Source organism: Stigmatopora argus, chromosome 15 (genome assembly GCF_051989625.1).
Source record: "Stigmatopora argus isolate UIUO_Sarg chromosome 15, RoL_Sarg_1.0, whole genome shotgun sequence".
NCBI classification, from domain to species: Eukaryota; Metazoa; Chordata; class Actinopteri; order Syngnathiformes; family Syngnathidae; genus Stigmatopora; species Stigmatopora argus.
In genome coordinates this window covers 16,048,182-16,060,358 of record NC_135401.1, presented here as the reverse complement: position 1 = coordinate 16,060,358, position 12,177 = coordinate 16,048,182, and the positions used below count along the sequence as shown (strand labels likewise).

Genomic DNA, 12,177 nt, shown 5'->3' with positions numbered 1-12,177 from the left:
AGAACAGTCTGCAGACGACCTGTACACAGCTTAAGGCCTACCGTGCCTACCAAAGAATTTATTCCAAAATTGAGCCATGGAAGGAGCCATGTCTCAACAGGGGGATGATAGACATGGTGTGTTCGGGATTAACACCTTTTGAGATAGTTCATGGAAGACCATTCCAACTTCCTCTATGGGAAGATGAACCATGACAAGAGACTAAGGGTGAGGCAGATCCACTCACAGAGTGGATGGTAAAAATGTTTAGAGAAAAACTTGTCCAAAGAACATGTAAGCTGCCGTGATCCCCTTTGTCTCCCTTGCAGGAGATGGTGAAGCCAGGTGATTGGATCCTGATCCGAGTCATAAAAAGGAATTACTGGTTCTCTTTGTGATGGGAAAACCCATTTGTGGCCCAACTCACCAATCTCCACAGCAGCAAAGATCGCTGAAAAGTCGAAGTGGATTCACCAATCCCAGGTCAAGGTAGTTCGAGACACAGGTGACTGAGTAGACTGGAAGTCGGACGGTGTCAAAAACCTTTGTCCGTGAAAAACTCATCTGACGTCTACTCACCTGCCACGAGCATCCCTCACTTAACCTTGACCTCCCATAGACTTCGCACCTCTACACAGAAGCCACAATGAAAGCTGTTGCCACCCTCATCACAGTGACTGCACTGTCAGTGGCAGCCTGGGCGTGTCTGAACGCCCCGCCCACAGGGACTCGAGTTGGAAAACAAGATGGTGACATACTCCTATCACAAAGAAGAGTGAAGTGGTATGGAAAGAACAATCCGGAGAACTACTATGAAGAAGATGTGTGGTATAATTTCATGGTGTTCCAGAAGAAACTGATTGTCATGAATGAAAGTTGTTATGTGCGTAGTCGTATACCCATTTCCACAGGTATCCCGACATCCTGAATTCACTGGGTCTAGGCGTCACACTTAAATCTGCAGTGGTGCAGATGGTCTAAGATGCATTCCTTTTAAGGGGAGTGAACACAAGAGATAAGAGAAATCAGTGCAAAATCAGTGCAATTCAAACCTCATGATTCAATCTGGGGCATTGATGTTCCTGGTGACCATAAGTTGTGGTCCACACCCCAGAAAATCATACTGTCACTACTTCCCCAACTTGTGGGTAAAGTTATGATCCGTGTAAAGGCATTGAACTGTTACATGAGTGTTCATTAACCAAACTGTCAAAGCCCTACAGGGTATAGCAGATGATTTAAAAGCCCTTAGGGAAATGGAGTTGCAGGACCGGATTTTCCTTGATCTGATAACAGCCAAGGATGGAGGTGGGTGTGCCATAATGGGAGAACACTGCTGCACCTTCATCCCAGATGAAACTAGTTCATTACTCGTGCCATAGCTGAAATGAAGGCCCTAGTCAACACCATGGCCCAGGATAACTCAGCGTAGGTGCATCACTGTGATCGTGGTTTAAAACCGGACCATGATTCTCCATTCTCATTGAATTTGCAACCCCCATTTTTGAGATTAACTACTATTTTGAATTTTTGTGTGAAAGCTATGATTCAAAGCACAATCCAGCACACGCTGTTAGCTTACAGTGACATACAGTATCACCGCATGGCAAACCATACTGGAGATTCTCGCACTCTTTCGAAGTGTGACGAGTCCCAGGATGTCGAGTCCTCTGTGTAAATGTACTTGTTTGATTTAAAAATTGGGTTCGCTCATTAAGAGGGACGTAGAGGATTTTTTTTTTCGAGAAACACTGAATACATCATTTTTTGCCTCTGCCTTGACAAGTGACTTTGTTATTTTCCATAACCTGTGAAGAGTAACTGTTGATGATGTTTGTAGTCTAGAATCTGGAGGGGAGGGATACAAATTTATGTGTTTAATGAAACTTCTTTCAAAGTTACTACAGGGGGGAAATGTGAAATATGGAATGTATTTCTCTTGTATTCTTATTTTGTATTCTTAGCTTTAGCAACTAGAATATAATTTTACACAGACGCTGCCTTGTGGAATTTTACAGCAATAACACCTATAGTTTAAAAGTCATCTACTATGTCACCGCCCATTTCATTGTTCATGTATTCCCGCCTAAAGTTTGTCTCCGCCTACCTTCATTAAAAAACCCTCCCAGCTCTTAGGACGGTCGTATTTGGCAGGGGGAAAGCTACCAGATGGACGTTGTGCTCTGTCCGTCCCTCCGTCTTCGGAAGGGTGGGGGCGAGACAAGAAACAAAGAAGCGAGCGAACAGCAGCCATTTTGAGAAGCGACCTGCCATTTCACCACTCCTGACGGCCGATGGAGTCTAAAACTATTCCGTGTTTGATGCCTTCTCTGCTTGAAGATTATTTTATTGTTGGGGATTAGCCCTAACAGACCCTACCAGGGGCACACGGCCGCAGACAACATCCAAGGATCACTGGGACACACAAAACGCACCACCATGATAAGGTGATGACTCGCCCAATTGAAACCCAATTAAAACTGTTTATAAGGAAGCTACGAAAGTATTGGACAGAAAACGAAAAACATACCATCATTACCAGATATAAAACAAAAAACAACCCTCAACTATAATATTAGATATGCTGATGCCATCATGTTTTCCAAAATCTTCCATCACAAAGCTCCACTGCAAGAATTTGTCCCAAAAAAATTCCAACAGATCAACAAGAGCTGGTTCTGGAGGTGACTTTGTAGTCCCTTTCAGAACAAGTGCATTTGGCCAAAACACATTCTCTGTTCGTGCCTCAGATACCTGGATCTCAATACCGTCTTTGCCAATCATCTTAAAAGCTGGCTGCTGGATGAACAATATAGTGATCACAACACTGCCTATACCTGTGCTATTTGTGTAGGTCTCATCATTTCTACGGTGCTTTTGTCCTGTTTTTTTCCTCTACCTCCCAACTATTGCCTTCTTGATTTTATCTTGCATTTTTAACATCAACCTGCACAAGGGACTAAAGATGGTAATTAGCCTTCGGCTATAATCTTACATATTTACATGTATATGTTAATTAATATGTATTGTCCGTTTTTAAATAAAACAAACTCAAAGCTTTTCTAAGTACTTGGATCCATTCTCCACAGCACTTTTTGCCAGTTTTAATCGAAATAATCATCTATGGCTATGTTTCACAATCTGAAAAGCCCTCTAAGGTCAGAAAAACTCAAGATTTGTAGTTTGAACGAACAATGTACCAAGTATATCAAATTACCCAAAAATATAAATTGCAATGTGTCACAATTCAAGAATTTGAAGAACCGACTTTTACGGACTATACGGTGCAGTTATTTCTAAATGTTGGCCGGGGCTGCCAAACCCAGTGTGACTTTTGCAAAATAATTCAAACAATCAGATATTATTTCACCTGTTTTTTTTTACACTGAATCACAAGAGGGCGCTATAGGCATGTTTTGATAACTTCAACGTTGGCAGTGGGTGGACTTGTAAAGTCAGACCCAAACTCTAGGAGTCGATAGATTCCAAGAGCTGCCACAACAGGTGAATAATCACAATTTATGGACTGTGTATCCAAGGCTATGTTCTTCTTTTGGCAGTCAGGTATCCATATGACAAAAGTAGCTTCACACAGTAGTCTTATTATGGTACGTAACAACCCTCTTTGCTGTCTTACTAAAAGTGATGGACGATATCGTACTAACTTTAGCCTTGTCCTTCTTAATCGAGCATACATTCAACATTAGAACCCAATTTGTTACACTGAGCGCAGAAGGATACCGTGAAATACATATTGGACACTAACTGAGCATGGAGAGTGGTAAAATGTATCTTTTCAAAGTATATGCAGAAAAATAAATCTCTAAAAAGGCTCCGTGAGCAAACGCACACCCGGGCAGACGGGGACCTTGATACCAAGTTAATTTCATTGTTTATACAATATGAACATTTTACATGTCTATTCTTTGTTTTGAGTTTTATAAAATAAAATTACCAGAAAAATGTGGCATACTGCTGTGTGACATTCTGCAGTTGTATTTGAGTTTTAATTAAAATGATTATCGTCAAATGTGCATTTCAAAGCCTGAAAAGCACTATAAAGCTATACAACTCAAGATGTGTGCTGCAAATGATTTTCAAATACAATCTCACTCAGAAAGTTGCAACTGAAAGTTTGTGTCAGGATTATTAGTTTCACATTTTTATATATTTGCTTGCAATGAAGAATGTGCTTTGCTTTACTATTAAACTTTGCTCATTATCAATAGATTATCATTAGTTTCACAATATTATATATTTGCTTGCAATGAAGAATATGCTTTGCTTTACAATTGAACTTAGTTTCAAATTATTATATGTTTGCGTGCAAAGTAGTAAATAATTTGCTCCGTAGAACCTTAGTTAAGACTTTTGTTTCCACCCCTCCCCTGAGAGTTGAGATGTCCATTGTATCTAGGGTCCTTGAATTTAATAAACAACAAAAAAGGCGTGAGGCAAGAACGGAGTTGGGACTTGGCACCAACGGTTCGTTCTCCTTGCAAGTAAAAAAATCCAGAAGATTCTCTTTTTCTCTTTATTTGTGCATACATTTGGGGAATGCCTATTGGTGACCCTATCAGTTTGCATACCAAAAATTAATTTGCATATGTGTCTTAGTGTAAGAACAGTGCAATTATTATTCCAACATGGCTCATAATATATAAACAAATACATCATGGGAATTCTAACTTACTCGAGGTATTGGTTTAGCAGTCAGGATGCCAAAACAGCGTGTGCTGTCCTCTGGTGGGTAAAGCTTCCTTCTACGGAAGTTGAGCTCATCAGGAAGTGGAGTGGTGAGGATCATTCCAATGACATAAAGGTAGAAAGTATGCTTGGTTATAGCATAACTGTCCTGCAAACACTCTGGTATCTAATTGAAGATAAGGGACAAATTTATAGTTAAATAACAAATGAAACAATCATGTAGTAAGAGCTAATAAGAAAGAAAATGTTCGAGCATATTCTCTTTTAGCATGCTTGAGTGGTCAAAATATGAGTCCATATAAATTTGAGTGACAGTGGTGTTTTAATTAGCAGATATGGCAATTTTGTTCATTTCTTTAAATTCTTATTCAGTTAAAATATTTATTACAAATTAGAAACACGTACACAGTAACATTTGAAAATATGAACTTGTATCGGACTAAGTCAAAATGTTAAAATTTTATCTAAACAAAAATTACAGAGGTGCAGAAAAACTGGAAACCATTGTCTTTTTAATTTTTGTAATTTTATTTATAATGCAATACCTGTAAATCTTTAATCGAAAACCCAAATTGCCTTGTAAGCTTCTCAAGAGTGGAACTTCATTAAAGGATGCAAGCAATCATGAGTAAATGTAATTTAGGTGGCCAATTGCATGTTTTGTTTCTCTTTGAATCTCCGGAGTGGAAAAACGGGGCCCGCAAAACATTGACTTAAATGAACCAAGTGAAAATGATAATTGTAAGAAAGGCTTTTAAATGTACCTCTAATATTGCAAAGTCATTTTGCACTGTGAGGAAAAACATTAGGAAAGACCAGAAAAAACAATTATGAAGAACAGAAGTGGCAGGCCAGGAAGAATATGAAAGATGCCAAGGGGACGGATACTAATGGGGAAAACAATTGTCTGCACTGTGCTGGCTACCATAAACATTTAGAACGCGATACAACAAATTTGGCTATAGTACCTCGCTCGTTGCACTACAAAACAAGACAGCGTGGTAATGGATCACGCTACTCAGTTTGGCAGGCACATAGAGTAGTCCACATAATGGTCGGTGGAAGAAATGTTAGACACGTAATCAGCATTAAGAGAAAACAAATTACATTAAATGTTAGAATAAAATAAACAGTTAAAAACCCTTGCACAACTTGTCGCTCATCAGGGGGCCTGCAATGAAGTGTGATTTTTGTTTTAGCTATTAAAGTATCAGTATTGTGCTGATAGTCATTTCATTAATAATGTTTTTTTTCTTTATTGTCATCAACATTACTAGAATGCAATTGTGATAGGCTGTGTTTTTAAAAAAAAATGGCATAGCAAGACAAACATTACTGTTCATCCAAAAAATTCCCTCACAGCTTTCGGATAACACTGTCTCCTTTTTGTAGAGCCAGGCCGGCCAGGGACGCAAGTTTCCTCCTCATCATGAAGGTCCAGCTCTTCCTCATACTTTACGGTCTCCTTGCCAACTGGCATCAAATGATCATCCAATTCACCTTGGAAAGACGATTTACTTTAAATATGAGAATGCGTAGAACTAGTAATATAAAAATGAATATAATTTACATAGTGTACCTATTTGATGTAGTTTCTCACAACAAAGTAATGCAACTGCCTTCTCTGCTAATCTGGTACAATTCATTTTGGGACCCTGTGAAGATAAAAAAGCCGAAAAATTAAATGCGTTTGCAGAATACAGTGGTACCTCGTCATACGACCGTTCGTCATACGGAATGCTCGTCTTACGGGGGAAATTTCGATCGAATAATTCGCCCGTGATGCGGTCAAAGTTTCGTGATGCGACCAAGCCAGGTTGCCATGGCATTTTTTTTGGCATATCTTTCGTGTATAACAATATTTACGAGCACCGGATGAGCTATTCAGACCAGGAAACGCACAACGCGCATGCGCGGTGAAAAGAGGGCTTTCTGGGTAATGAAGTATACTCGTGCGCACAACGCCGACAGGCAATGGCACTAGGCGCCGTTCGAGGGGATGCGAACACAGATGCTACAAGCTAAAAGGAGCCGCTAGCCAGCGCCCCCGAAGCTCCCATGCGAATCCAACAAAACCACCCAGAGCTGCCACCCAGGAACGTGGCGCCCTACGTTTTTCATCCAGCCGGAGATATTCGCACTGCCCCACACCTCCGGCTACCCCCTGGATGAACTAATCCGCGTTCCAGTGACAGCTCTAGCGCTGCTGAGGGTAATCCTCAAGCGCCTGAGGTGGCCCAACAACAACAACAACATGAGCAGCGGCGCGATCGCTGATAAAAGACTGCTGCTCGTTGGCAAGTGGTCGTGCGTTATTCGATTGTGAGGACATTTGTGTGCATCATTTTCGGAATATTTTGAAGGGAATAGTACGACAGCAAACAGCCCATCGATAGCGAACGTGAGGGTGGAGTGTTTGTTCCGTTTACGAGTGCGTTGTGTGGAAGAAAAAAAACGAAGCCCCCCGCCCCTTTTGTGCCCCTCTCCCCTCGGCGAAATCTGCCCAATTTTAGTTAGATTAAACACTTTATTTCTATTAAACCACTCGTTATTTATTACTTTGTCAATATATGGCGAATTATAAGAAATAAAACTTTTTTTTCAATCCAATATCCTGTTTCTGGTGTTTTTTTCAGAGAGTTGGAACGAATTAATTTGTTTCCCATTCATTTCAATGGGAAACTTTACCTCGAGTTACGAGTAACTTGTCATACGAGCTCAGTCACGGAACGGATTAAGCTCGTATCTCGAGGTACCACTGTATATCTAAGTCCTTGTGAAAATTGACAAAGGGGTTTAACATTGCTCAAGTAAGCACGTGAGACAGGCTCACGTATTACACTTTTACTCAGGATTACTCATTAAACATAATCTCATGCACAACTATTTAGTCTTTGTGGTGCAGCAGTACAGCCACTTTGTAGGTGGCTCAACACACTGGAAGTTATTCGCGTGGACCATAATGTCATTCATGTAGACACAATGGCTGCGTGATATTTGACCGAGGACTTTCTCCACTAGCCATTCAAAAGTGGCAAAAGCATTGTAGAGTCTGAAATCCACCACTCTGAACTTCCATAATCCTTGGCCTAGGGAGAATGCAGTCTTTTGTCGTGGCTCTGGGGATAGTCGCTCCAACGGCCAATAGCCATTTCACAAGTCAAGTGAGCTGAACCAGCAGGATTCAGGGATGTACTCAAGGGCATCGTCAATAAGCGGCTTGTGTATGTCACTGAGCCGCCGAACCTCCAAATGCAATCATTTTTCTTTGCTTAGACCACTGTAGCTGTCCATGTGCTGGATATTGCCTTGATTACTTCCACCTCCAACATCTTCCGGATTTGCTTCTCTATGTTAGAACACTGACTAAAAGGGAAGGTGGCAAGAGTGACAGTGGATGGAGGGAGGCTCCGTCAGTCTCTCTCTTGTGCTGGGCCAGGCAGGTTTGTGTGCAGTCTTTGTCTTTTGTAGAAACACAGCCCAAAAGCTCCTGCACCTGGTGACAGCAGTCTATATCTAAACCCTCACTTACTGTTGTTAAGCTCCTCGATGGGATGCTTGATCTCAATGGATAGCGGTTGTGTATCTTCAGTTGTGGTCTCCGCAGTAGCGTGCCCTCTCATCGGTGATTGACTGGACTTGTGCCCCAGTTTTTTCCTCACTAGTCATTTGCAGGGGAATCCGCTTAGAACGCAGTTATAGCGCCACTCTGGGTACATCCACCACAACTTTCCATTGAGACACCAGGTCCAGCTCAATGATGCAATTGATGTATTGGATCTGGGCCAACCATAATTTATGGCTCACCTGCTACCCTACTATATTCACACAGTCTTTGCACCCTACATCGTAGCTTGGTTTCCAGTGACTGTACAAGGGCAGGTGTGGGATATAGTGGACCCCTTGCCCATTAAGGCTTTGTATTGTATTCCATTAATGTAGCAGTGTAAGTACAAATAGTCCATACGATTGCTCGATGTGACCCAGCTATGAGTCCATCAAGGGAAAAAATGGCAATCCACTTGTGTGGCAATCCACATTCCTCTCTAGTTTAACAGCTGGCCGACCGGTCTTTTGCCCAAGAGGCACAGGAAGCACATTTCTGTGTCAGCAAATGCTGGGGTATGGGGGCGGCTTGGCAAACCATTTTGTTGCCATAGCCATTGATACCATTCAGGCTTGTAGTCCGTAGAGCTGGGAGATATGACAAAAATTGTTTTCACGATAAAAAAAAATATTAGTCGATATCGATAATTATCACGATAACTATCAGCTTTGTTGTTTCAAATTTGAAACTTCAAACTTCTGTGAATAATTAAATAAATTACTTTCCTCCTTATTCAAATATGACGGCGCTTACCAAACTACAACGACATTATCTGGAATGCAGTATTATGTGCTTCATGGAGACCTGGCTGAATGAACTAACACCGGACTCTTGGTTCCTTGGATGGTTTGCAGCTGGTGAGGGTGGACAGAAAAGCTGAGGAGAGCGGTAGGAAGAAAGGTGGGGGACTAGCTGTTTTTATTAATAGCAGATGGTGTAGCCCCAGGCATATTATGGTGAAGGAGCAACTTTGCACTCGAGATATTGAGCTAGTAGCTGCTAGCATCAGGCCATTTTACATCCCCGGGAGTTCTCGCACGTTATCGCGATAACTGCATATATACCTCCTTCCGTCGATGCGGCAGTTGCTCGTGAGCTGCTTCACGCTACTGTGTCGCGGCTGCAGACGTCACACCCCCAGTCTCTCCTTATCTCCGATAATTTTAACCATGCTTCCTTGGCTTCTACTCTCCCCACCTTCACTCAGTATGTGAAGTGCCACACCAGGGAACAAAAATCTCCTGACCTGCTGTACGCCAACACAAAGGAGGGATACAGCTCAGTCTCCCTCCCCCCACTGGGCCGCTCAGACCACAACCTGGTCTGTCTGATCTCCACCTACATCCCTGTGGTGAGGGAAAAAAAAACAACCACAAGGATTGTACAAAGATGGACCGAGGAGACCAGCATGGTACTGAGAGACTGTTTTGAGACCACTGACTGGGAGGTGCTGTGCAATTCACATGGGAAAGACATTGACAGCTTGACCCACTGCATCACAGATTATATAAACTTCTGTGTTGAAAACACTATACCCTCCAAGAAGGTCCGTTGATTCTCCAACAATAAGCCGTTGGTCACCCGGGATCTAAGGGCCCTCCTGAACAAAAAGAAGAGGGCTTTTGGGTCTGGGGAGAAAGAGTCTTAAAATGGTCCAGAAGGAGCTGAAGAGAGAGATAAGGAAGGGAAAGGCCATTTACAAGAGGAAGCTAGGAAACCAACTCCAAAGAGGCAACAGCAAAGAGGTCTGGAGGGGCTTGAGGACAGTTTCGGGGCCTTGGAGGCAACAGTGAGAGAGCCCCGAAGTCCGGAGAGAGGGAGTGAGCCTATGAACTAAATCAGTTCTTTAACAGATTCAGTTCTGCCCCCACTCCCCTGAGCCCCTAGACCAGAAGCACCTCTCCCCCTCTTTCTCCTCCTCTTCATATTCTCTTCCTCCGCTCACACGTCACCCCCATCCTCCACCACTCTCGACATTACTGTCGATCTGGTGATAAGATAGCTTAAGAACATCGAGGCAAGGAAGGCTCCAGACGGCCTCAGCTCCAGACTACGGAGGGTCTGCGGATCAGCTTGGCAAAGTGATTCTGCATTTTTCAACCTCAGCCTCAGTCTGCAGAATGTCCTCACCTTGTGGAAAACTTCCGGTGTGGTCCCAGTTCCAAAGACTGCGAACCCCAGGGAGCTCAAACGACTTCAGGCTGGTAGCATTAACCTCTCACCTAATCAAGACAATGGAGAGAATCCTCCTGAATCACCTCAGCCTCCTGATGAATGCAGAGCTGGACCCTCTGCAGCCTATCGTCCAGGCATTGGTGTGGAAGATGCTACCACCTACCTGATGCACAGGTCTCTTTCACACCTGGAGGACGCGGGAAGCACGGTGATAATTATGTTTTTTGACCTCTCCAGTGCGTTCAACACCATTCAGTCAGTCCAACTGAGAGGGAAACTTGATGAGGCTGGAGTAAGGAACCACCTGGCTGCATGGCTCGTCAACTTCCTCACTGACAGGCCACAATATGTGAGACTTCAGGACTCTACGTCTGATGTGGTAGTTTGCAGCAAGGGGACCCCACAAGGCACGGTGCTCTCCCCACTCCTCTTTTCCCTCCACACATCGGAAATCAAACACAGTACAGACACCTGCCAACTCCAGAAGTTCTACGACTACACCGCTATTGTTGGACGAGTGATGGACGGGAATGACCTAGAGTACAGGGGAGTCATCACAGCCTTTGTTGACTGGTGTAGGCGAAACCACCTCTACATCAACGCCAGTAAGACAAAGGAAATGGTGATCGATTTTCGGAAGAATCCTCAACAGACCACTCAGGTGAAAATACAGGGTACAGACATTGAAATTATGGAGAATTTTAAGTACCTGAGTGTTCACCTCAACAACAAACTAGACAGGTCCACAAACACAGATGCCCTGTAAAAGAGGGGCCAGAGCCGCCTCTACCTACTGAGGGGACTGCTGTTCTATGGAGTGTGCAGGACACTGCTGAGGACCTTTTACGACACTGTGGTGGCATCTACAGTGGATATACGGAGAAGGACAGGAACAGGCTGAATAAGCTGGTCAGGAGGATGGGTTCTGTAGGCCGTTCGAAAGGTCGGTAGGTGTCTGTGTGTGTGTGTGTGTGTCTGTGTGTGTGTGTGTGTGTGTGTATGTGTGTATGTGTATGTGTGTGTATGTGAATATGTATGTGAATGTGTGTGTGTGTTTATATGTTTGTGTATGTTTATATATGTTAGTGTATGTTTATATATGTTAGTGTATGTTTATATGTGTGTGTATACATGTATATGTATATATATATATATACATACATACATATATGTATATATATATATACATACATACATATACATACCCCGACATACAATCAATTTAAGATACGAGTAAAATTTTGAGCAGTAAGTAATATTAAACCACTAGTTATTTGTTACTTTGTTAATAGATGGTGAATTAGAACATATAAAAATATTTTTCCAATCCAATATATATACCTGTATATATGTATATATACATATATACATTTGTATATATGTATACAGTGGTACCTCTACATACGAGCAGCTCGAGATGAGGAAAAATTCGAGCAAATAATTATCTCTAGATACGAGAAAAACTTCGAGATGCGAGAAAGCCAGGTGGCCAAGACATGAGAGGCTGTTTATCATTGTAGCGCACTGTATTTTTTGCCGCATCTCTTTCGTGTATAACAGATATCTACGAGCACTGGGTGGAGCTTGCATTTTCCTGTGTATTTCTCCGTTAGTCAATGCATGTTACAAAGTGAACAACAATGGATCTAAAGCAAACAGGTGGAATGAATAGGTGTGCAAAGAAAAGGCGAATGTTGACAATCAACATT

At 42.4% G+C, this 12,177-nt stretch overlaps 1 protein-coding gene across 6 annotated transcripts in view; it reads right to left on the bottom strand.

Annotated features, from left to right (window-relative positions):
* dicer1 (dicer 1, ribonuclease type III) overlaps nt 1-12,177 on the bottom strand; it is a 190,598-nt gene that overhangs the window by 92,549 nt on the left and 85,872 nt on the right. For all 6 annotated transcript variants that reach the window (XR_013305092.1, XM_077620450.1, XM_077620449.1 and 3 more), the window contains 3 exons: nt 6,266-6,341; nt 6,047-6,186; nt 4,673-4,852 (listed from right to left, as the gene is read on the bottom strand). Coding sequence is in view for 5 of the 6 variants with exons in the window: in XM_077620450.1 (XP_077476576.1) it covers nt 4,673-4,852; nt 6,047-6,186; nt 6,266-6,341 (396 nt within the window). In the remaining variant the exon portion in view is untranslated. The remainder of the gene's footprint in view (nt 1-4,672; nt 4,853-6,046; nt 6,187-6,265; nt 6,342-12,177) is intronic.